This window comes from Seriola aureovittata, chromosome 9 (assembly GCF_021018895.1).
Source record: "Seriola aureovittata isolate HTS-2021-v1 ecotype China chromosome 9, ASM2101889v1, whole genome shotgun sequence".
NCBI lineage: Eukaryota > Metazoa > Chordata > Actinopteri > Carangiformes > Carangidae > Seriola > Seriola aureovittata.
Window position 1 is genome coordinate 17,083,147 of NC_079372.1, and position 22,217 is coordinate 17,105,363.

At 40.3% G+C, this 22,217-nt stretch overlaps 4 protein-coding genes across 7 annotated transcripts in view; 3 read left to right on the forward strand and 1 right to left on the reverse strand.

The window, feature by feature from the left end:
- The first annotated feature begins 119 nt into the window (after positions 1-119).
- sars1 (seryl-tRNA synthetase 1) lies at positions 120-6,944 on the forward strand. The gene is made up of 11 exons (XM_056384019.1): positions 120-282; positions 1,353-1,423; positions 1,574-1,654; positions 1,796-1,954; positions 2,666-2,809; positions 3,042-3,197; positions 3,681-3,902; positions 4,100-4,229; positions 4,665-4,822; positions 5,061-5,190; positions 5,878-6,944. Exons 1-11 carry the CDS (start codon positions 147-149, stop codon positions 6,030-6,032), a joined length of 1,542 nt encoding a protein of 513 aa, XP_056239994.1. The 5' UTR covers positions 120-146; the 3' UTR covers positions 6,033-6,944.
- A 730-nt stretch (positions 6,945-7,674) lies between these two features.
- LOC130175019 (PTB domain-containing engulfment adapter protein 1-like) lies at positions 7,675-9,902 on the forward strand. The gene is made up of 6 exons (XM_056385281.1): positions 7,675-7,731; positions 7,978-8,049; positions 8,591-8,689; positions 8,807-8,944; positions 9,128-9,232; positions 9,840-9,902. Exons 1-6 carry the CDS (start codon positions 7,684-7,686, stop codon positions 9,900-9,902), a joined length of 525 nt encoding a protein of 174 aa, XP_056241256.1. The 5' UTR covers positions 7,675-7,683.
- Positions 9,142-17,912, forward strand: tmem106c (transmembrane protein 106C). Its single transcript, XM_056384021.1, has 9 exons — positions 9,142-9,232; positions 9,840-10,668; positions 10,992-11,243; positions 11,680-11,743; positions 12,413-12,572; positions 13,446-13,586; positions 14,280-14,329; positions 14,823-14,876; positions 15,999-17,912. Exons 3-9 carry the CDS (start codon positions 11,030-11,032, stop codon positions 16,165-16,167), a joined length of 852 nt encoding a protein of 283 aa, XP_056239996.1. The 5' UTR covers positions 9,142-9,232; positions 9,840-10,668; positions 10,992-11,029; the 3' UTR covers positions 16,168-17,912.
- Positions 17,913-18,055: 143 nt separating this feature from the next.
- Positions 18,056-22,217, reverse strand: part of tns2a (tensin 2a) — a 65,295-nt gene continuing 61,133 nt past the window's right edge. For 3 of the 4 annotated variants that reach the window (XM_056384014.1, XM_056384013.1, XM_056384017.1), the window contains exons 24-28: positions 21,981-22,058; positions 21,533-21,701; positions 21,211-21,279; positions 20,813-20,842; positions 18,056-20,457 (exon numbers count right to left, since the gene is read on the reverse strand). In XM_056384014.1, the coding sequence (XP_056239989.1) occupies positions 20,319-20,457; positions 20,813-20,842; positions 21,211-21,279; positions 21,533-21,701; positions 21,981-22,058 (485 nt within the window). In that variant the 3' untranslated portion in view covers positions 18,056-20,318. The remainder of the gene's footprint in view (positions 20,458-20,812; positions 20,843-21,210; positions 21,280-21,532; positions 21,702-21,980; positions 22,059-22,217) is intronic. The other variant, XM_056384016.1, reaches the window with a different exon arrangement.

The following is a 22,217-nucleotide window of genomic DNA, read 5'->3' on the forward strand; positions in this document are numbered from 1 at the left end:
TGTCGTTAACTCAGGAAAAACAGTGCAAACATTTTTTTTCTCAATTAAATCATGTAATATATCCAAGAAGTGAATGCACTGCGCTTCCGTACAGACGTCATCGTCGCGAGCTCATTCAGCCTCTCTCTGACAGACAGCGTGGAAAGATGGTGCTTGACTTGGACCAGTTTCGTACCGACAAAGGCGGCGATCCAGAAATCGTCCGTGAGATTCAGAGGAAGAGGTTTAAAGATGTTACTCTCGTCGATAAACTGGTCGCCGCAGATACAGAGTGGAGAAAATGTAAGCGCCGTTTCATTTCCCTTTCACTCGTAGAAGCTAACGTTAGCGCGGTGGCTAATGATGCTAATGTTGCTGGAGCTCACGCCCAACTCCGTTCAAAATCTGTCCATTTTAATTCTTATCATTCTAATGCAGCCAGTTGTTACAACCCATCAGGGAAATTAAAAGACTTGTCATATTTTTAGGACACATTCTTCTATTCGGTATATTGAAATGGAAAAAAAAAACCTTTGAAAATATATTTTTAATAATGATATGTCTTGCTGTCTGTTGTGCCACTGCAATCGCTACACTGCAGTGGACTGCGACTGATTTCAGCATAGAAATAGTAAATAAAGGGCTGCTTGGTGCATTATGTCCATGCCGTATTCTTCAGTATTCACTCTTTTGACAGTATGTAAAAATAAATAAATAAATAATACCTCTAACAAGTAGTGATTGTATTTCAATAAATAAGCAACAATTTATGGCCAGATTTGAATGGAGTTTGGTATGATGTTCTCACAACAGGAAAAGAATAGCACGTAGTGGGGCTAATGTTAGCGCAGCTAGCTCCATTCAGCCAATTCAAGTGAGCCATATGGTTGTAGTTAAGCGTAGTAACTTGGGATCCGGGTTATAATTAAAAGATACCAAGCACTAGTTAACTACGCGTTCCCATTATCTTATTGACAGATTTGATGCTAAGTGTTGGCTAACGTAAAGGTTGAGTTAGCTTAGCGATGCTGGGTTATAACGTGCAATCTGATGCAATCCCAGCCAACATGTCAAGTCAACCTCGCCCTGCAGTATAGCTACAGTCACTGTCATTCAGATCCAGCATGATATGATTAATACGTTTATTAGTGCATTCTTGACCCTATTGAAGTGACAATGATAGTTTGTTTACGTTTTTATCATATCATGTTTTTGAAACTATGAAGGTGAGCTGCTGCTGATAACAACCCCTGTCACCAGGGCACTAGTCCTGCTACTGCAGCACACACACACACACACACACACACACACACACTCATAAGGTTAGCTCAGTCCCATCATGCACTGAATGACTGTGATTTATCCCCTAACAGGCCGCTTCACTGCAGACAACCTCAACAAAGCAAAGAACCTCTGCAGCAAGAGCATTGGAGAGAAAATGAAGGTACGGAAACATCATATACTCATTGACTGAAAAGGCTGTGGAGTCCGGAGTAATGAGTGAGAGAGCAGAAGTCAGTGTGTGTCCAACATAATTTTAATTTTTGAACAGTTTATTTTCATTTTTTAACACCTCTCTATGTTGTGAGTACAGAAGAAGGAACCAGTTGGGGATGATGACACTGTACCAGAAGAAGTACAGAACCTGGAGTCCCTAACAGCTGAAACACTATCGGTATGACTGTCTGCTCTAAACACTTATGCCAACCTGTATGGCTGTATTTTTGCATAAACAGACAGAAGTTAAAGCCTATAAATCTTCTTAATTTCTTTTTTTTGCTTCTTCTTCTTCTTTTTCTTCTTCTTTTTGTGTCAGGCCCTAACAGTAACTCAGATCAAGAAGGTGCGTTTATTGGTGGACGAGGCCGTGGAGAAATCTGACAAGGAGAGGATAAGGCTGGAGGCTGAGCGCTTTGAGTACCTGAGGGAGATCGGCAACGTTTTGCACCCATCTGTACCCATCAGCAATGATGAGGTGGGTGGTTTGATACAGGCAGATCTGTTGATTACATGACTTGGATTAATAATGCTTGTTATGCATTGGACAGTGCCGGAGAACAAAACCAGTGCTCATAAAACGGCACAAAACTGCAAGATTAAACTTTGCCAAAGAACATGAAAAGAGATCTGATGAATATTAGCAGCATGTTCTGTGGTCAGATGACACCAAAATAATTTAGTTTGGCTCTTATAGGGTCCAGTATGGTTGGTATAAACCTGGTCAGGACTACCACAGTGACTGCCGACCATGAAGTATGAGCTGTGTCTCAATTTAGGGGGCCGTATCCTTTGAAGACTGCATTTGAAAACCGATTGTGTTACAGTGGGGCGACAAGGCTGTCCTATTTCAAGGGCTCCTTCAAATGCAGCCGGGAAACAAAGGATGCAAGGGGCAAAACATCTCTCCGCAGATTTGTACAAGACTGGTCCATGCTGAGGAGGATTGAATCTGTCATCGAAATTAAAGGCAGACATAGAAAATATAAATAAATAAATAAATAAAAGAATGTCTGACCAAAGGTTCCAGGTCAAGACAGTTTGAGAAGCTGGAACCAGATACTCACTTTACTTGATAAATAACTAAACATTTCTCAAAGTTAATGTAAATTTTTTCTGTCAATCGACTAATTGGCTTCTTATGATCATATAATAACTGATCTTATTTCCTCGTGCTTCCTCCTGACAGGATGCCGACAACAAGGTGGAGCGTACCTGGGGCGACTGCACTGTCCAAAAGAAGTACTCCCACGTTGACCTGGTGGTCATGATTGATGGCTTTGATGGAGAGAGAGGAGCAGTCGTGGCTGGGAGCAGAGGTTACTTTTTGAAGGTGAGTTCAAATATAAGCTCTGACACATGTATGGAAACCCATGCAGTGCACCAACAAGTGAACCAGCGCTGACAAGCACAAACAGGCCTTTTTCTTTCTTTTCTCCCACCAAAATAACATTTTTTACTTGTACAGACGCACCCAAAGAACCGTGATCACCCTTTTGCTTCCTGACCCAGAAATCAAGAGGCCAGCTGATCAGTTGTTTTTCCCTCTCCTGTGTTGCGTTTAGGGGCCACTGGTGTTTCTGGAGCAGGCTCTGATCAATTACGCCTTAAGGATCCTCTACAGCAAGAAGTACACCATGCTCTACACGCCGTTCTTCATGAGGAAAGAGGTCATGCAGGAGGTCGCCCAGCTCAGCCAGTTTGATGAAGAGCTTTACAAGGTAGAGAAACTTCTGCTGAATTTGTCAACTTTTTCTGTTAAGTTGGATTTAACTTAACAAGCTGTTGTCATGGATCTGATTGAGGTTCAACCTCAGCTGTGGAGGAGGATGCTCTGTCTTGCAGAGTCCTGCATATCGCAACAATGAGCAGCGTAAGACTGAAGTGATATTATTTAAGAAGTCTGGAAATTCAACCATGTTAGTAGCATGGGTTTGGAATGAGATGTTCATGTGCTCACATACTTTTGGCCATGATTTGTAGTTGTGGTGCTGCCACCTGGAGGCCCTGACAAAGAGCTGCACTTTGTTGTGAAGCAGCAGCAGCAGCAGCAGCAGCAGTAGTAGTAGTGGCACATAGTTATCAGACTTATTTCGCTCCACTGACGGCCACTGTACAAGACACTGAACATCACAATGTTGAAGCTCACTTAATGGATTTCTGTCTCTTTCCCTTTTCTTTAAACCCTCATGTGTTTACGTCAGGTCATCGGTAAGGGCAGCGAGAAGTCAGACGACAGCTCCATAGATGAGAAGTACCTCATCGCCACCTCTGAGCAGCCAATCGCAGCCTTCCTGAGGGAAGAGTGGCTCAAACCCGAGGACCTGCCCATCCGCTACGCCGGCTTCTCCACCTGCTTCAGACAGGAAGTGGGCTCCCACGGCCGAGACACCCGCGGGATCTTCAGGGTGCACCAGTTTGAAAAGGTCACAAATTATATATTATTGTCAGTCAAATAAAGAGATAGTCACTTTTTGTGATCATCCTTTTTGGGAATCAGAATTCAGAATTGACTTTAAAACATTCAGATATCTCTATGATTTTTCTTCTGGTGTATTTGTAATTTTTAAATGTGTAGATGCCTGAATTGATGCATAAACTTTCTCTCTCTCTCTCTCTTTAGATTGAGCAGTTTGTCTATGCCTCCCCACATGATGGCAAATCATGGGAGATGTTTGATGAGATGATCGGGACGGCAGAAGAGTTCTACCAGTCACTAGGAATTCCCTATCGCATTGTCAACATTGTCTCTGGTAGGTCTGACACACTCGTATCCCTACCCCCTTATGTATGCAGCTGTTGGAAAATATCTAATAAACAGAATGATCTGACTTGTCTTTTCCAGTCAAATAGTAACGCAAACTTTGAACTTTAACTTGAAAGTGAAGAATTACTCCAAAAATACAAAGATTTTTAATGCTTTGTTTGTGTTGCTGCCACCTCCCAAGAACGGTCGAGATTAGGCAAAATAGATGGATAACATTAACATAACAAGTGACTTTGTGGTTTGAAATGTTATTTTTGCATTCAACAAGATAACAGCAGAGTGAAGCTTCAGGTAAACACTCTACAAGCTGACAAACAAGTTGCCATCTTAAGTCCCTCATTGGTACAGTTGGTACATTAGGAGCTTGCTCCATGAGAAGACATGAACTCAGCTAACCGCTTACGTCTGAATGTCATCGCAGGTGCCCTGAATCATGCAGCCAGTAAGAAGCTGGATCTGGAGGCCTGGTTCCCCGGCTCAGCTGCTTTCAGAGAGCTGGTCTCCTGCTCAAACTGCACTGACTACCAAGCCAGGCGCCTCCGCATCCGCTACGGACAGACCAAAAAGATGATGGACAAGGTGAGTGCTCGCTTCCAACGCAGCTGTGCATCTCAGCAGGGGCGTTACTGTAGCCAGGCCTCACAAGATGCTGATGCAACCTCAGCTGTTGTCAGGAAGTGAGTGGAGTTCCAGCCAGTGAACTGAGATTTGAGTTCTTTTCCTCCACAAAGGAATTTTTTTTACTCCTTTGTATTTTAAAAAGTGGCTCTATTAACTTCCTCTTAACTAACCACTTTCTCTGTTAATGTTAATGTAGGCGGAGTTTGTGCACATGTTGAATGCCACCATGTGCGCCAGCACACGTGTGATGTGTGCCATCCTGGAGAATTACCAAACCGAAGAAGGCATCGTTGTTCCAGAGAAGCTCAGGGATTTCATGCCTCCTGGTAAGATGTGCTGGAGTGGTTTCACATCTGTTCGTTCAGAAAGATCACACATAGCTGACAGGACGCATTTTGGTCAGAGAAGAAATACCAAGTGAATAATTAGGAGAAAAGGAATTTTAGTCCTAGGTGAGTTTATGCTCCTAATATAGGATGATAATGTATACTGTTCAAGCACAATGTAAAAAAACTAATAAGTAATACAAGGTCACTTATTAGCTTTTTTGCCAGAGAAAGATGAGAGGATTGATACCACATTTATGTCTGTACAATGACTATGAAGCTTTAGCCAGCAGCCAGTTAGCTTAGCACAAAGACTGGAAGCAGAGGAAAACTAGCCTGATTATCACTGAATTGTAACTCTGAATTGTGCAAATTAACACTTTTGTTTAATCTGTTTGAAAACTGAAATGTAAAAGCGACAATTTGAGTTTTAAACATGATTATTGTTGTTTTGACAGAGCCGGGCTACTTTTTTCCCCCTGCCTCCAGTCTTTATGCTAAGCTAAGCTAATTGTCTCTTGATCTTTTCATCTAACTCTTGGCAAGGAAGTGATTTGCTTCTCTTGGCAGTAGAAGTATATATTTTTTCGTAGCCTCACTATTACACACACAAATGTAGGTTACCCATGGAAGACCTATGTTTTTTTTTTTTTGTTAGAGGCTTGAATGTATTTTTCCTTCCTCCAGGTTTGACAGAGATCATTAAGTTCGTCAAGCCCGCTCCTATTGATCAGGAGATGTCTAAAAAAGCAAAGAAACAGCAGGATGGAGGGAAGAAGAAGAAGCAGGGGGGAGACCAGCTGCCTAATGCAATGGAGACCATGTCCGTCAACGATTCATAGACTCCGGCACACGAGGACGATGTTGCTTCACCAACCTCAGAGATAGAAACAGATGGACTACAGCCTTGTGTAATTATCTAGAGTCATTTTGTGGGTACTCCCAAACTTATATGGTGAAGGTGAGAAATAAAGGCACCTAATATTATCCTTATGTTATAGTGAAGGCCTGGCTCCATCCCATCTGTGTCTATCTAAGAGGATGGTGTTATTCATCTCAGCTGTTCCTCCCCTCATTTCCATAAAGCAGACTTAAAAAAGGGATCGCTCTGTGCTCTAACCATCCACAGTCCACTTCAAGGTCCACTGACCACCTGTCTGTCTGTCACTTTCTCATCTCTGCAGCAACACTGAGCCTAAAATGAACAGATAAGACTACTTGAGCTGTCTGAATCACGAGTCATGTTTTCAGATTCAGCAGCGACATTTCTCGCTTAACATCCTACGACACTTAGTAGTTTCTGTGACTGCTTTGTAGCACAGATGAACCACTGGTTGCATACAGGTACATGTTTGCGCCCAGCTGTTATTACCATTGGAAAAAGTGTGGTTTCCAAATGTTTGGTAGTTTCTACAACTGATCACTTACTGTCTGGAATTGATATCAAAACCCGTATCTCTTCTGTGATTACTTCATGTCTGAAATGGCTTTAAAGTGAAATGTAAAAACCTTCCTTGTGCAAAAGGATTAGGTGTTTTAACTGTCTGTTTTAGGCTTCACTTCATGTTGTCTCTGACTACAATCATCATTTTCCACTGTTGTTGCTCGATGTCATTGTTGACCCATAATGCTGTTCACTAGCTTATGACTGAGACATTGACATTGTATTTACTTGCTAATATAAAGATATATATATGATTGAGCATTGATGAAGTGGCACTCACTGTAAACAAATAAATACAGTTGATATGGAAGTGTTTTTCTGTGTGTGTGGTTTTTTGATGAGTCTACATGCCTTTTAAAGTTTTAAAACTGATGTGTATATATAAATTCACACACTATAAGTTAAAGGTCTCATATTGTTTAAATTAGATTTCCATGTCTCTCCTGAGCCTTTCCTCTGATTGGCTCACCCACCTATTTTTGCTAGAGCTCCAGAGAGAAGCGTGAAGGAGGGGATGTAAAACTACTTTGAGGTGGTTTTTGGTGCTTAAAACCACAAATAAATCTTATGGATCAACACTTCAAATAAAACATTAGAAAATAGTAAAATATGGGAATTTTAAAATTTGTGCACAAAGAAAGAACACTAAGATAAACAGGGCTGTTTAAACCATTCTAACATAATTGTTTCTCAAAGCATCTGGCAAGATATAACAGCTTAACCTGCTGTGATGGTCTTACCTTGGTGAAGCAACAAATGCTGTCTACAGGTGAATCCCTTGATGGGCCATCAAAATCTATCCATGAAACTTCCAGGCAGCCTGAAAATCTGATAAAAGGCAATAAGGAAGACATGGGGTTACTTATTAACTCCAATAGACTTTACACCCATCCATTTGTAGTACAGTAAGAAGCCAACTCACTCCGCTTGTAGTATATTTACAAAAAGGTGAGTTTAACTTCAGTATATTTTGTCATTACTGAGTTGATGTTAGTTTTAATCGGCTTAGTGTTTGTGTGAACAGCAGGTATCGAGCCGGGCCTGTCGAGATGAGTGACACTTCAGAGGATGACAATGAGATCACCTTTCAGGTTAAGGTAAATACTGATACTTCATAGTTTAAAATCAGATGGTGGACAATAAGGTGAAATGTGACAAACTTTTTATTAGTTACGGGAGTTGAACTATATTGTCTATTTTGTGTCATGTGGCTCCGGTTGTTAAGGGCTAGTATTGTGCCAATGCAAATCAAATTTACATATTAACACATACTGTATGTACAGCATTCATTTTGCATCAAACCATTTTTATTTTTGCTTCTTCTGTGTTTCTCTCTAAACTAGTTCCTTGGGCGAGTTGAAGTAGTTCGCCCTGATGGACTACAGATCCTGGATGAAGCAGCTCAGCGCCTCAAGGTCAGTACTGTACCTTTAACATCCTGTTATAGCTGATGTTTTAAAAAAAAAAAAAAACATTTAAAACTCCTTTCCTGTGTATAATTTTTAGCCATGCTAGTAGCATTGCTCTATGGGATTGCAATGGAATTGCAAAAAATTCATTGGTCCCTGCAGGATGAATCCTAATGACTCTGGCGATTCCCAGACTTTTGAACCATAAAGTTGACGTTTTTGTATTTTGCAAATGTCTCAACAACTATTGGATGGATTGCTATGACATTTGGCAGAGACATTCATGGTGCCCAGAGGACGAACCTTAAGGATTAATGGTGATCACCCCTTTTTTTTTTTTACTGTAGCTCCAATGACTGAATACAGTCACTGTGTAGCACCATAAGCTTCACATCTGTGATTTTTTGGGACTGCTCCTACAGTACATCTACTATGGATGATTCATGGCACTTGATTTGAAGATTGATTGTTTTTATGAATTCCACATACTGTCTGCAGAGATGTAGGGATATGTAATCCATCACCCCTCGTTCCCCCTCATCCCTAGACACCTGATGAATATGTTCCAGAAAAGACAGCCAAGAAGAGCAAAGTTGACCTCTTCCTGTCTCTAAGTGGGATAGACATTTTGGAAAACAAAACCAAGGTCTGTGACAAAAGCGTACAAACCAGTCCAAGCATGCTTACAATTGAGTTGCACATCTTGCTTTCTTTGGCCTTGAATCATCACTTTACATCTTCATATTATCTTTCCCATCCTCAGTTCTTGTTGTACACATGCCCTCTCTCCACTGTCTCCTTCTGTGCCCTGCTACCATCCTCAACCAAAGTCTTTGGCTTCGTAGCCAGACACCCTGCAGCCGACATGTACCACTGCTATCTCTTCCAGAGCAAGAAATTTGTGAGTATTCCCAGCACAGCATAACAGATGCTATGCATTCTCTGCAGGAATAATTGTATGATTTATTGTTTTATTTGAGTAGACAAGGAGGCCGCTAATATTACCACTGGAAAACAGTATGATAAATGAGAAATTCAGGCTTTCAAAGGCTCAGGCATGAATTTCTAAAACATTTTTTTTCAGTCTCATGTGCTGGTCTCAATTATCGGTGATGCTTTCCGAGCATCGAAAAAGGAGAAAAGCATCAGGGGAGGACGAGACCTTATAGTGGAGGCTCTCAGACATAAGGTTAGTTCCACTTATTGTTCAGTAATATTGGGGCTAGGGTAATTTTGTTATGGCAGGGAAGTGATTCAAGTTTGTTCTAAGTAGTTGTTCAGTTGTTATGACCCTGGCTCATTTGGCCACAACAAAAGGGAGACACACCTTGGTTATCATTAATAGAAAATGAATGATTATAGGTATATTCTTATTAAACCAAATTAAGATGCCAAATTAAATGTATTTGGTGTGGAAATCAGTGAAATCAGTAGTGTGTGGTATGCATGAGTGAGGTATATGAGTGCAGGTGTTGTAAGGTGCAGAACAAAACATAAGGATTAAACTAAGACAACATAACCAAACCCAAAACTTGGTGTGCCTGTGGAGAGGAGCAAAGAGAGATTAGTTGGCAGCCAGGACCTATATACCCTGGAAAACATGCCACAGGTGTTCCAGATGTACCAATCAGCTGCAGACAAAGAGACAGACTAGCAAAAGGATCAGGGGGTCATCACACAGTCTATCTTAATGGCTGAAGTTAGAGGGAAACAAAACCAGCTCGTACCAAATTAAATACATGTCATATTCAGTGCTGCATATTTACAGCTGTCCCCTCTTTCTCATTCTTCTCCAGAATAAAATGCTGCAGAGGGAGAATTCAGAGCTGAAGAGGAGGCTCGAAGGACAAACTGACTAACAATAACTGTGTATGTTGTTGCATTTGTACACAGAAGCTTTAAGAAAATGGTGGAACACAGAAAAGGGAAAATCTAGAAGGAAGGTGTAAATTAAAACTAGCGTTGATTAAAAAAAAAGTAAAGTAAAAGAATTTCTTAATGTTTTGTTGCTTTTCTAAAATATTTACTGCTTTATATTTACTGTATCCACTGTAATTGTGTTATCTGCATCCACACCACTAGAGGGCAGCAACAAGCTCCTCAGCTAACCACCCACGTCAAATCCTGCCTTCATAATATCGGGAAAAGGGTGTGCATTTGTTGTGTGTACACAAGGAACCAAATAAATTCAGGGAACATGAAAATTGACATAGCAGACGAATTGCTGTGTGACTGTAACTGAGACCTGACTCTGAAGAACTGAGAGTGCATATAATGTATAATTATTGGCAGAATAATTGTTTGCAACTGTACAACACCTAGATAATAAATAGAACCTGCGTGACTGGTTTTATCTGTGTTTTGTTTGTTTGACTTCTAAAAACCGCTACAATTAAGCACTTTAAGTCGATTTAAGCACTTGAAACTACATAAACTGCACATGAATCACTTGAACGCCAAGTCAAGTTGAAAAATTGGATCTCGGAGAGGCAGCGATACGCAGGTTACGTGAATGCAGCACAAAGGGGACGTAAACTTCTGGTGTGACAGACGTTAGGAAGCGAGCGCGAGCGTTGGTGTAAATACTGCTTTGTGATGGCAACGTCGGCTTGTGTAGTCTAAAAGGTAAGTAAAAGTAAAGTCTGTGTACTGAAACTAACTAACGTTACAGACTGCCACAGCCAGTGTTAGCTAACGGCTAATTTGTTGAACACTTGTTAGCAAACTAGCCAGCGTTAGCTTAGAGAGTCGAGCCTGAACAACGCGGAATTCCTCCGCCTTACAATTGAACTGATTTGTTAGAGAGTCTGTGTGTGTCAGCTAATTTAATGTGAGATAGTCACATTGTATTGGCGGACACAGGGTCATACACCACAGCGGCCCTATTGCTCCTGAGTCAGTTTGCTCACACTTTTGTGGCTGATTGGGTCGATCTCACCCACCTGCAGACGGTCTGTAGTCTGGAAGCTCTGGCTCTGCGTCCGCCATGGGGACGCGGTGGTCTCGAAGCGGCAGCAGCCTGTCGCTTCTACCGGAGAGGCAGTGCTCTGGGAAACGGGGAGAGGACAAGGACTCCGATAACGACTCTTTGGATGGGCTCGGTAGACGGGAGGATATAGCCCAGTTCCCGTACGTGGAGTTCACCGGGAAGGACAGCATAACGTGTCCGACATGTCAAGGCACTGGACGGATACCTTCAGGTGAGTGGAAACAATTGAATATCAACGAGCTGCAGCAGAGATGAAATTTTAGTGTAAAACAATACTTTAACCACACGGAAAGTAGACCTGGTGCCTGGATAAAGTTTGTTATATTGTCTTAGACCATGGCTGTAATAAAGCCGAGTTAAAGCATATTTAGATATAAAATTTAAGGCTTCAATGTTGCAATGTTGCACTGGGATGGTGTTTCTTTCAGACTGACTGCTGTTTAAAAGCCTTAAACAATAACTTGATGAAGCAACCTAGGAGAAACAAACTTTTTCTAATAGTATAGTATTGCGTGTGTTGTATTTTAATTTAAGGAAAAGACTGTCATGCAGTTTTAGAGGCTTATTGTCTTCCCCCCAAAACACTGTATATTGTAAGAGGAAGACCTAATCATTATGTTATGTGCATGTTATCTCTTTCCTGATAGGTCAAGTGAATGAATTGGTTGCATTGATCCCATATAGTGACCAAAGACTGCAGCCCCAAAGAACGTAAGTAACCAAAATGTACTAATACAGTGTCAAGAAAGAGGAAGTAAATCCTTTGCAATATAAATAAACTTGTAAAATGTGGTCAGATCTTCATCTAAGTTACATTTTGAACTAACACCATTTATTTTAACAAATAATGCTCAAATCCAGTGCTAGTTGGAAAATACAAGTGACGTTTTTGTCTTTAACTTCACTGCTTACTGATCAGCAGCTACTGGAAGAGCTTGTTTGAGGTTATTGCTGCCAAGGGAGGATGACCAGTTATTAAATCTAAGGGTTCACTTGGTTTATCCACCAGCACTGTGAATGTTTAATGGTTGTGTTCCATAAAGACACAAACGATTATAGTTGTTTGTGTGTTATTAGCTTAAGCATGTTTCTTTACACGTGTGACTTGAATCTGACCTGATGAAGATCAGATCAGCTTTCATGGCCAGTCCATGTGTAAAACTAGGTCATTGCAAAGGCTTCACATACTTTTTCTTGCCACTGTATCTGGCTTTCTTGGTCCTGAAAAGACAGGATTTTTTCTGCTCTCTAAACATTTATTTTCTGTCAAGTGGAATTCAAAACGTTGTTTGAATAGATTTCAAGCATGTATAAGCTTTGTTGTGTTAGTTGGATGCACAACACTTTAAAGACATTACATCTACATTTTCTTTATTCTAGCAAGCTGTATGTGGTCTTGTCAGTTGTGCTGTGCCTCCTGGCCTCTTTGCTCGCTGCCTTCTTCCTCTTCCCTCGCTCGGTGGTCGTGGTGGATGATGGGATACGCTCGGTGACTGTTCGCTTTGACCACTCCAATATGAAGGTCCTGATGAACATGACGGTAGGTTTTCTCTTACACTTGCACTATACCACAACTTGTGCATACAGTCGCCTGAATTAAAGTCCACTCTCTAAAATTTTGATTTGTGTGGGATAATCAGTTAATCATTTCAGTCATATTTCAAGCTAAAATGCCTAAACATACTCTAGTGCCAGATTTGCAAAAGTGAGGATTTGATGCTTTTTTTTGTCACGTGACAGTAAAATCAATACAGTTTGGTTTTGGACTGTTGTTTGGAGCAATTTCTATATGCCACCTTGGAGTCTGGGAAATAATATAAGGCATTTTTCACTATATTCTGACAGATACGTTATTTGACCAATCAATCAGTTGATTAATCTAGAAAATAATCAGCAGATTAATTTATAATGAACACGAAATAGTTAGTGACAACCCAAATACAAATGCAGTCATCATTATTATAATTCATTGCTTTTTTTGGCTGCTATATTTTCTTCCCTGTCACTACCTCACTATGCGCTAATGATTTAATTGTCAAGTTTGAGGCTAGGATTGATGAAATGATGACATCACCATCATGATTGCAGCTTTATAAATGTTTGAGAATATGAAATGTGTTTCTGAGATATGGAACGGGGGGAGAACCAGTGTGAGGAAAGTCTCAATTGAGCTCTTTTCTCTGTGAGCTTCAAGTGTGTCAGAGCTTTTTATTCAACACTGAGAATTTGTAGCCACTTGTTTGTTCAGTTGTTTCATGTTGAAGTTTTCGAGACTTCCTGTTTGTGCAGAGAAGATATTATCAGTCTCTACTCCTAACACCAGAGCTGAATTTGAACAAATATGGCAGGTGTGTATTTACAGAAACGTGTTGTGTAATAGTTTTTGTCTTTTCTTTCACTGTGTTTTTCTCAGAGCACACTGAACATCAGCAACCCAAACTTTTTCTCCATGCTGGTTCAGAGTGTGAACTGCCAGGTCCTTTACATGAACACAGTCATTGGAACTCAGCAGCTGGACAACGCCACCACCATCCTGCCACTCAGCGAGCGTCAGGTACAGAAAACAGACTTTCAAAATGCACACACTCACTTCAGAGAATCATACAATAGGTTTTATATATTTCAAAATATTTCAAAATTTCTTCTTTCTTAGTAAATACTTATTCATGATAAACATTCTCACCAGCTTCCTGGTACAGAGTTCAGTATGCAAACAAAATTATTATCTGTAAACAGTGCTGTAGGTGTGACTGCTACAGGATGTTGACTCCTGCTAAAAGTTAAATATGTGAAGATATTAGTGCTAGAGCCAAACACACTGTCACCGACTTACAACCGGAAACTTAAAGGATGAGTCTGGTGATGTTCTGTAATCCTCTTACTGTCAACAAATCCCATGAAAAGACTAAAACCAACCACAATGATTTATCCTAACAAGTGTTGTGCGTGCAGAAAGCTGGACATATTGTAGTACAATGCATCTTAGTTTTACTGGTTTTATGAACTTTGCTCACCGAAACAACAACAAGAAAGGAATTCTTGTGGGTGTTGCAGTTCAGTTGTGCAACCCTGGTATTTATTGACACACATGTGTAGTGCATTGTCTTGAGGGTAAATCAAGAGTTAGCCGTTTATACATTATCTCATTCCAGTGTCTCACTGCTGATAGGATATCTGTTCGTCATTCTGTTACCCCGTCTTCCACTCTAGATAACAAACATTGTTTGTAACTTCTGATCTTCTGCAGGTGAACTACACTGTCCATGTGGAGATTGGAAGCAGTGCACCCTATGTCTAGTAAGTGTTGATTCTATACCTAAACAGCTTTTCACTGTCATGTAGAAACACTGAATCTTACACTGACGTAAAGGGATCCTCTGGTGATTTAGTAGACTTGTAATAGTAGATATCCTGACTATAAGTCCCCAGTATGCCCCAGAAACACCAAATCCTACATTTCCCATAATGCAACTTGATAGCATCTTCAGTTAGACCCTTCCTATCTAAATGCTGACATCATTTCAACTCCTCACCTCTGGTTTCAACACAGGCTTTCTAACATTGTACATCACAAGACTTTATACAACTGTTTTCATAGACTGAGGAGTAAAATTTGCGTTTTGTAAAATTTTCTGCGTCGGCAATTAAGCTGCGTTACACGGAGAGAAAATGAGTGGACTGATGCTTTCACAGGACAGTGGCTGGTACATATTTGCTGAATTGTTGGTTTACAAGCCTACCCAGAAGTCAACAGCACAGTTAAACAATCTAAACATTTTCTGCTTTTCAGTGCCTTCTGCACCATGCCCAGCATCAAGGTCCACAACATTGTCATATTTGTGCAGTAAGTAACTCTTTACCTTCATTCCGCTTTTATCACTTATTTCTATTGTTCCTGTTCCCTGCTGTTATGTTTTTACTTTCATCATCACAGGGTTGGAAGAAGGTTTAACATCCTTTTATTTAAGGAACGGTTCTGATACAACAGTGTAAAAATACTGTGTTCCAAATCTTACTCAAGTAAAAGTCCAGATGTTCTAGCAGCAAAATACTGTAGACGTTAAGCAGCAGAAGTACTTGTTGTGCATTATGCTTTCCATGTTTCTTATATATACGTATATAGTATTGGATTATGAACAACATTTTTGGTGCCGCTGTTTTACAATCTTTTTTTTTTTCTTTTACAATATAATCTTGTAAATCCTCAGTCTTGCAAAGACCATTCTGTCCTAACAAGCTTTATCCACTAAGAAAACTTAGAAACAGTTTTTAAATCAACTTGTTTAGAAAAGTGTGTGTATCTCAAACAATAGAGCAGGTTGATTTTATTGATTTGCAATGAAAATGGGTTTAAATATTCCTACTATACTTTTGTTTTCACTGAAAAAATTCACATTTTAGAGGTTGATAATGTTTTGAATGAAAAACAAATATGCAATATATAAATATGCAAAGTAATTACAGCTAACAAATGTAGAGGAGTAAAAGAATATAATATTTCCCTCTGAAATGATGTGTAGTGGAAGTAGCTCGCAATAGAAATACTCAACTTAAGTACAAGTACTTCAAAACTGCATTGTGCACTGTGTGAGTAAATATGCTTTCCGCTCTTGCATATTATAATGCATAATAACTTTTTTCTCTCAACCGACAGTAAAGAGGCAGTTCTGCTGCGTGTCAGTCTAGGTAACACCGACAGCAGTGTGACCACATAAACCACTTCCTCAGCATTACAGCATGTGTTATTCTTATCATTACTTGCTGTAATTCGTGCTTTGAAGTTTAGACAAAACAATCATTTCATACACTGGAAATGCCTGGAGCCTGCTAATTATTCAGAGACCCTGTCTTCAGCTCATGTCTGTGGTCACATCTTGCATTTTGTCTGTAGCTAATTTATCGTGACAGGCAGCCTCGTGTGCAGCAGCGTGGGTTTTTATTTCTCTGTCTGCTCCCCTGTTTTCAGGACGTCAGTGAAAACCTCGTACATGGTGCGAACATCCCAGAACAGCCTCGAGGCCTATCGCTACATAGACTGCGGCTCCAACACCACATACCACCAGACAGCCCAGCTTCTCAGGCACCTCTCCTCCACCCACTCACCAGCCACATCGCTCAGCGCCCCTCTGCTGTGAGCGGAACAGTCCTGAACGACCTGGATCATTTCTCTGGAGGAGGTGGGAGATGTTCGTGTAAACTGGAGAGTGGATTTTGCTGGCAACAGAAATGCCAAATGGTGCTACATATCTTCTAAGCATAAACAACAGGTACCATTATGTTGCTGTTAACTCGTGCCACTGAATGATGAAGCTGTTTCCTGGAAAACATGGGCGTGCAGAGGCAATGTTGTCAGAGGCAGCAGCCAGTTATTTCTGACTGCACATTTGTTCTCATGGGACAGCCCAGAGGCAGCAGATGAGTGGCTTTTGTTGTGGTGGTTGTTAGGCATCACCAAGTGAAAACACAGCTCCATGACCTTTTTACTGCAGGGTCAGATTGCTTTAATATATCTGTCTTTTTTGGGATTGGATATTTCCTGCCTCAGCAACCACATTTGATTTATAGTTGTTTCATTGAGGCTTTTGATATCCTGAACGCATCATATGTAAAATACAAAATTAAAAGGCAGTTTTTGCTATTTCAAACATGCTGACAGAATGAGTCACATGTTCTCCTGAGTCATTGCCAATGAGCACTCCGTAGCCCTGTTTTGGAAACAGGACAAATGTCAGAGAAAGCTCTTTTCTATAAAAGGAAGTGGTCAACATTCAAAGACAAAGAAGTGCCGGGAAGCTGGACTTCTGCCAAAGCTTTAATTAACACTGCAGAGCTCTGCCTGTGTCTGCTGCTTCATCAGGAGAGCCTCCTTCAGCGTAGCTTGAATGACTTTTGGCACCGTAACACTGTGTTCACCGAGGGCTGCTGACTTTTCTTAAAAAAAAAAAAAAGAAGATAAGGAGCTGGTCTGCTGTTTCTAGTGTAGCTCTAATACGAGGGATCATTTAATGACTGTTAAACTGGGATGTATTGTTGTAACATATTGTTTTGCTGTGTTATTTAACTGTTTCTTAAGTTTAAAATGGAATTTACACATTTAATATATCATGTGTGTTTTTTAAATGAAATTATAAGTTATTTCTAGGTATCCATCATCCCAGCAAGTCTAAGCACATAGATTTTAGATTCAGGGTTTAGTGTCATAGAGAGGAAACAGTTTTCAGCCTACATTTAATTTAACACATCAGTCAAGCTCATGTGATGATGTGACATAATCTCTGATTCTTTAATCACTCAGTAACGTCCTAGTTAAAGTTCTTGATCATTTCCACTCCTGGTTCAGCTACAGAAAGAGGAATTTGGGCCTTAAAATAAAACATCCAGTATGAACTTTTGAACATCTGTATACAGTTTCCTCTCCATCATGGCATTAACAATGCTGGTGTGCAACAGTAAACAGCATATAATCATGGCTGCAAGCTCTATTGTCAAGTATACTAACAGTGGGTTTGTCTGACTGACCATAACAGATTTACACTGTTTACATTTGTGTGTTTTGCTCAGCTCCTCTGTGAGTATTTCAGACCAATAAGTCCATTACCTGAGACTGACTTAAACTTTACATGATCACGTATTCTCAGTATCTGAAGGGAAGTTGATGTTAACAGAATGTGGAAACAGAAACAGAATGACTAAAAGCAATTGTGATATGACTGTTTTGTTTTTCTTTTTTCTTTTCTTTTTTTAAAGGGACAGTTGTTTGTAAATTTCTGAATGAAAGATTTTACCAGCATTTTAAAAAATACAGTGTAAATATTTTTGCCTATTTCTAAAAAAGACATTAAAGGGAATTGTGAACAAATAAAATGAATAATGAACACCAGTACTTTTTGTTGTTGATCATTTCCATCATTTTGCAAGCAAAAATGTCCAAACCTGTCCAGGTTCCTGCTTCTAAAATGTGAGGATTGATGCTTTTCTCTGCCTCTCATCAATAATGAAAATAACCACACAGCACTTCAGGTACCACATCATTTCAATTTAATTGTATTCTTCATTTGTTTTTGCATACAAAATAGCATATTATTCTTTTGAAAAAAACCCCAAATGTTTCCTTTTTATGTCTCATACACTGTCCTATAGCTGCATGTGAAAATATATTACTACATAATATAGAGATCAACAAGAAAACAGACCACAATATATTATCGCTGTAATACAAGTAGTGTTTTTCTAGGTTTTTACCAAACGAGGCAACACACTAAATAAATGCATAGTAAAAATACAAGAAGCAATAAGTACAAAAATATAGCTGGATAAAAAGCTTATTAATACAAGAGTGCTTTGTCTTTGGTTAAGTACATCTGTCTTTAGGCCACTGTCCTGCTGATGTGTGCTAACCTGTCTTTGAAAACATACAGTATGTGTGAAAACGTCTGATACAATGGATGTAGTCAGAAGGTGTGAGGCAGTGAATGAACACCAAACATGTCACGGCAGTGGTGTGATTGAACACTACGTCCCTCCTCCATCTAGCTTTTTCCCCATTTCACATGCATTTCTTTTAAAAGTGGATGTAACATTACCTTTACCCATCATATTTACTTAAATACCCTCAACACACACACACACACACACACATACGAGCGCACGCCACTCCCTCGCACACACTCTGGTTAAAAGTTAAAACCTCACATTCGTGTTTACTTTCATTAGAGAGTTATGTCTCTCACTCGCTCTGATTATTAAGTGTATGTGAGTGGAAAAAACAACGATTGTCAATTGTGATTTACACTGGTGAAGGTGATGTGTTGTGGTGGGGATGAAGGCAAGAGTGGCTGTAAATATGCTGTACATACATCTGAATACCTGAACATCTCTAAATATAGAAACTAAATTACATCATCAGGACTTTGGTCACTTTTTTTTTTTAAACAAAGAAAAAAAAAATAAAGAATTTTGTAACAATACAAAATATAAACACCTGCTGTTTTTTTAAGGTCGAAATGTTGGACCTTAAAGCGCCATCGCTGCCCTCAACACGACTCCATGGCTCCACACGGTCTGCTCTGTGTCCTTAAAGCTGCTTTTACCTCTTCTATCATTGTACGACTGAACAGCAGCCAGAGTAACATGATAAAAGCTGCATTTAACTATCATTTACCAGGGGCCGGTAGCATGAAGTTCAGCTTTGCCTGGCTCCCTCCTGACGTCAGGGATCCTGGGTATCATGAAGCTGGTTGTCAACCGGCTCAGTTAACTATTGGTTTACCTTTTTAGCTCTGAGCATGTTAATGTGAACATACAAGCTGATCACATCCAACATAATTAGAGTCAAAGTTCATGTGGCATAAGATGAAATGATGGTACCAGTGTGGGCTGTAGTGGCCAAAACTGATAATCTACCACTTAAAGATAAAATATATTCACAGGACTAGAACAGAATGAGAAGCTGTTACAGGCCTGTTAATTATGGCTGGCATTTCCAAAATAATCTGCTTGGTAAATAAACTGATAATCCGTCAGATCATCCTTCTAAAAAAACATCCTGAAGAAAACAAATAAACATCTGACTGCAGATTCTTATAATTCATTGAGCTAATTAACAGTGTTTGCAATTACTATGCAGCTACAATTCCCATTTGTTCGTCTGTTTAAAAACATGTTGATTCTGAACTGAAGTTCTGAACTTACACTGAGCGTCTTGACGCTTATTCATGACGGAAGAAGGAGCATGAATCTATGCAGCATGGTGAGCCAGCTTCATGATACCAGAGAACCTGAGTTAAAGCCAAAGATAGTTGGTTAAGCCACTAATCTTTCCTCATGATACAGATCCCTGGTAGATGCACAAGTTTCCTCTGAAGCCTCCTCGTCCTCGGAGGAGTTGTAACACTTTACATCATGGCTTTGTTTGAACACTGTGTTTATTATTTTTGCATCCAACAATACTTTACTATATAAGAAAACTGAAATGTGCTGTTACAGTATATATATATATATATATTTTCAGAAAGGTGGGGGTTGTTTAGGAGCAGACGGAGTGGCACATTAACAGATGAAAAACCATCTGTAGGGATCATGGACTCAGATTTTCAGTCGCCTTCTGAATGTATTTACACCCAACAATAAGAAAATCTTCATCACATCATCAACTGAAGGACAAAGAGAACTTAAAGAACTTAGAGAACACAAGCAGTGGGACGTCACTGTGCAGTAAATGCCTCGTCAATACTCATGTGCTGCGTGTCACTGCTTGTGTGCTCCGAGCTCCATTTCCTTTCTTTGTCTATCGGCGCTGCGACAACATGACCTTGTTGACAAAGTTGACGATGGCAGAGGCGGGTTGTTCGGGGTCCAGCTCTGCGAACATGTGGCAAACGTTCTCCGCCAAGCTGCCGGGCTTCTTGGCTACAAAACCGAACACCCTGAGAGGGGAAAGAGGATTTGAGAGATTTGAGTTACTGAGCATGACAGGAAGTGACAGGCAGGTTGAGTTTGTCTGGTGAGGTAGGTGAGAGTGTCTCTTTTTACCAGCCTACAGGGTTAGCCACAATGAAGGAATTAGTGTTATGTAACATGGGGTCATGTAGGACTTGGTTTTCATTATTAAATCATATTTGCTGGAATGATTTTGCCAAAGCTCATACGCAGTCTGATGCCATGCAAAGGCTTCAACATCAACAGTTTCTCAGGCACAGGTGAACCTACACACCCAGAACAAAACACACACATGCATACACTCACTTTCTCTGAGTCACCAAACACAAACAGAGCACTTACTTAATAGTGGTGTTGTCTGAGTTAGTCCACCTACAGCCGAGAGAGAGAGAGAGAAAGAGAAAGAGAGAGAGAGAGAGAGAAACCGGACTCAGACATCCACACACAGGCAGAGCTGCCAAACAAGCTGATGCAGCTGCAGCCGCGGCCGCAGCCAGCGTGCTCGCAAAACACAATGACCCGCCTCTCATGCAGGCTCACACACATTCACAGGCAAACAAATGTACTCATAAAACAAAACAGATACCGATCCATGCCAGGGCTCACAGCAACAAATGCAGTGAATGATCATGGGTGCAGTGAATGATTGATTGTGGCGATGTGTCTAATGATTATTTTTTTTGCTGATTTTAGGTTAGTTAGAATCAAGTAAGATCTATGTAGTTCTTTTAATTTCTCACCTCCTGTCTTTCGGGTCGATGCTGCTGAAGGTTACGCTGTTCACTGGGTAATGTCTCCTGAAGAAAACCCTAGAAAAAGAAAGATACAATATATGTAGAGTACAACATAACATTGCTTTTAAGAGCTAAATCAATCCATCATCACTGATGACTTTAATCTTAAGTACCCAGTGTGCCTGGAAAAAGAAACTTAAAGAGTAACGTAAGAATACGATCATATTAAGAGCAAATTGTTTGTATTGAAGATAAAAGTTGTAAATAGTAAAATAAATGATCACGTCACTTTATTTTTTAAGTATTAATCCATGTGGAAGTTTCTTACCTGCGCTGGCTGTCGGTGAGCGTGATGCCCTGCGACGTCACTTTGAACTGTACGACAGTGGCAGCAGGACGCGGGTTACGACCCAAGGTGGCGTCTGTTGCCTTGGCAATGGCCTGGGGGCCGGTCAGAGACTCTGTTTCCACAGAGTTCAGGTAGAGGACGTTACAGGCTGAAAGAGGAGAGAGGTGAACACACTAACCGATGAGATTCTGCCAGCATTCTGCCCGCTGCACGTGGACGGTGTCAAGTTCATGATATTTTGGTATTTAACATGAAAGAGCAGTGTATGCTGAGTATCCTATTATTAGGTTTTGTTCCTCCTTGTCAGATAGCCCTCATATACTACAGCAGTCACTTTGAGAAATTACAGCTGCACCCGAGTGTTGTGACGTATATGTGAAAGACATCAGTGTGTGCAGGGAGAAAGGAGGCGGGATGGAGAACTCACCTGCTCCTTGTTTAAGCAGGTCGGCAGCTGTGCTGATGTTGCTCACTGGCTGAACCTCCTGAACGTCTCCTATCAAATCTGACAACAGAGACAAATCAAAGCTCTTATAGAAGATTAAAGTGCTTTTCCTGTAATGATTAACTCATCGCAGATTATTATGAGAATAACTTCTTGGCTGTAATGCAAAAAAAGGGTCTCAAACAACTAGTAGATCCACAGAAAATGTTTAATTTACAA

Bases quoted from the DNA above. Each gene is read 5' to 3' on its own strand.
- sars1 (XM_056384019.1), top strand. From the start codon at position 147: ATGGTGCTTGACTTGGACCAGTTTCGTACCGACAAAGGCGGCGATCCA. The intron at 283-1,352 runs GTAAGCGCCGTT...ATCCCCTAACAG, and splicing joins AGATACAGAGTGGAGAAAAT to GCCGCTTCACTGCAGACAAC. The intron at 3,903-4,099 runs GTCACAAATTAT...CTCTCTCTTTAG, and splicing joins GGGTGCACCAGTTTGAAAAG to ATTGAGCAGTTTGTCTATGC.
- LOC130175019 (XM_056385281.1), top strand. From the start codon at position 7,684: ATGAGTGACACTTCAGAGGATGACAATGAGATCACCTTTCAGGTTAAG. The intron at 7,732-7,977 runs GTAAATACTGAT...TCTCTAAACTAG, and splicing joins AGATCACCTTTCAGGTTAAG to TTCCTTGGGCGAGTTGAAGT. The intron at 8,050-8,590 runs GTCAGTACTGTA...CCTCATCCCTAG, and splicing joins AAGCAGCTCAGCGCCTCAAG to ACACCTGATGAATATGTTCC.
- tmem106c (XM_056384021.1), top strand. From the start codon at position 11,030: ATGGGGACGCGGTGGTCTCGAAGCGGCAGCAGCCTGTCGCTTCTACCG. The intron at 11,744-12,412 runs GTAAGTAACCAA...TCTTTATTCTAG, and splicing joins AGACTGCAGCCCCAAAGAAC to CAAGCTGTATGTGGTCTTGT. The intron at 13,587-14,279 runs GTACAGAAAACA...GATCTTCTGCAG, and splicing joins TGCCACTCAGCGAGCGTCAG to GTGAACTACACTGTCCATGT.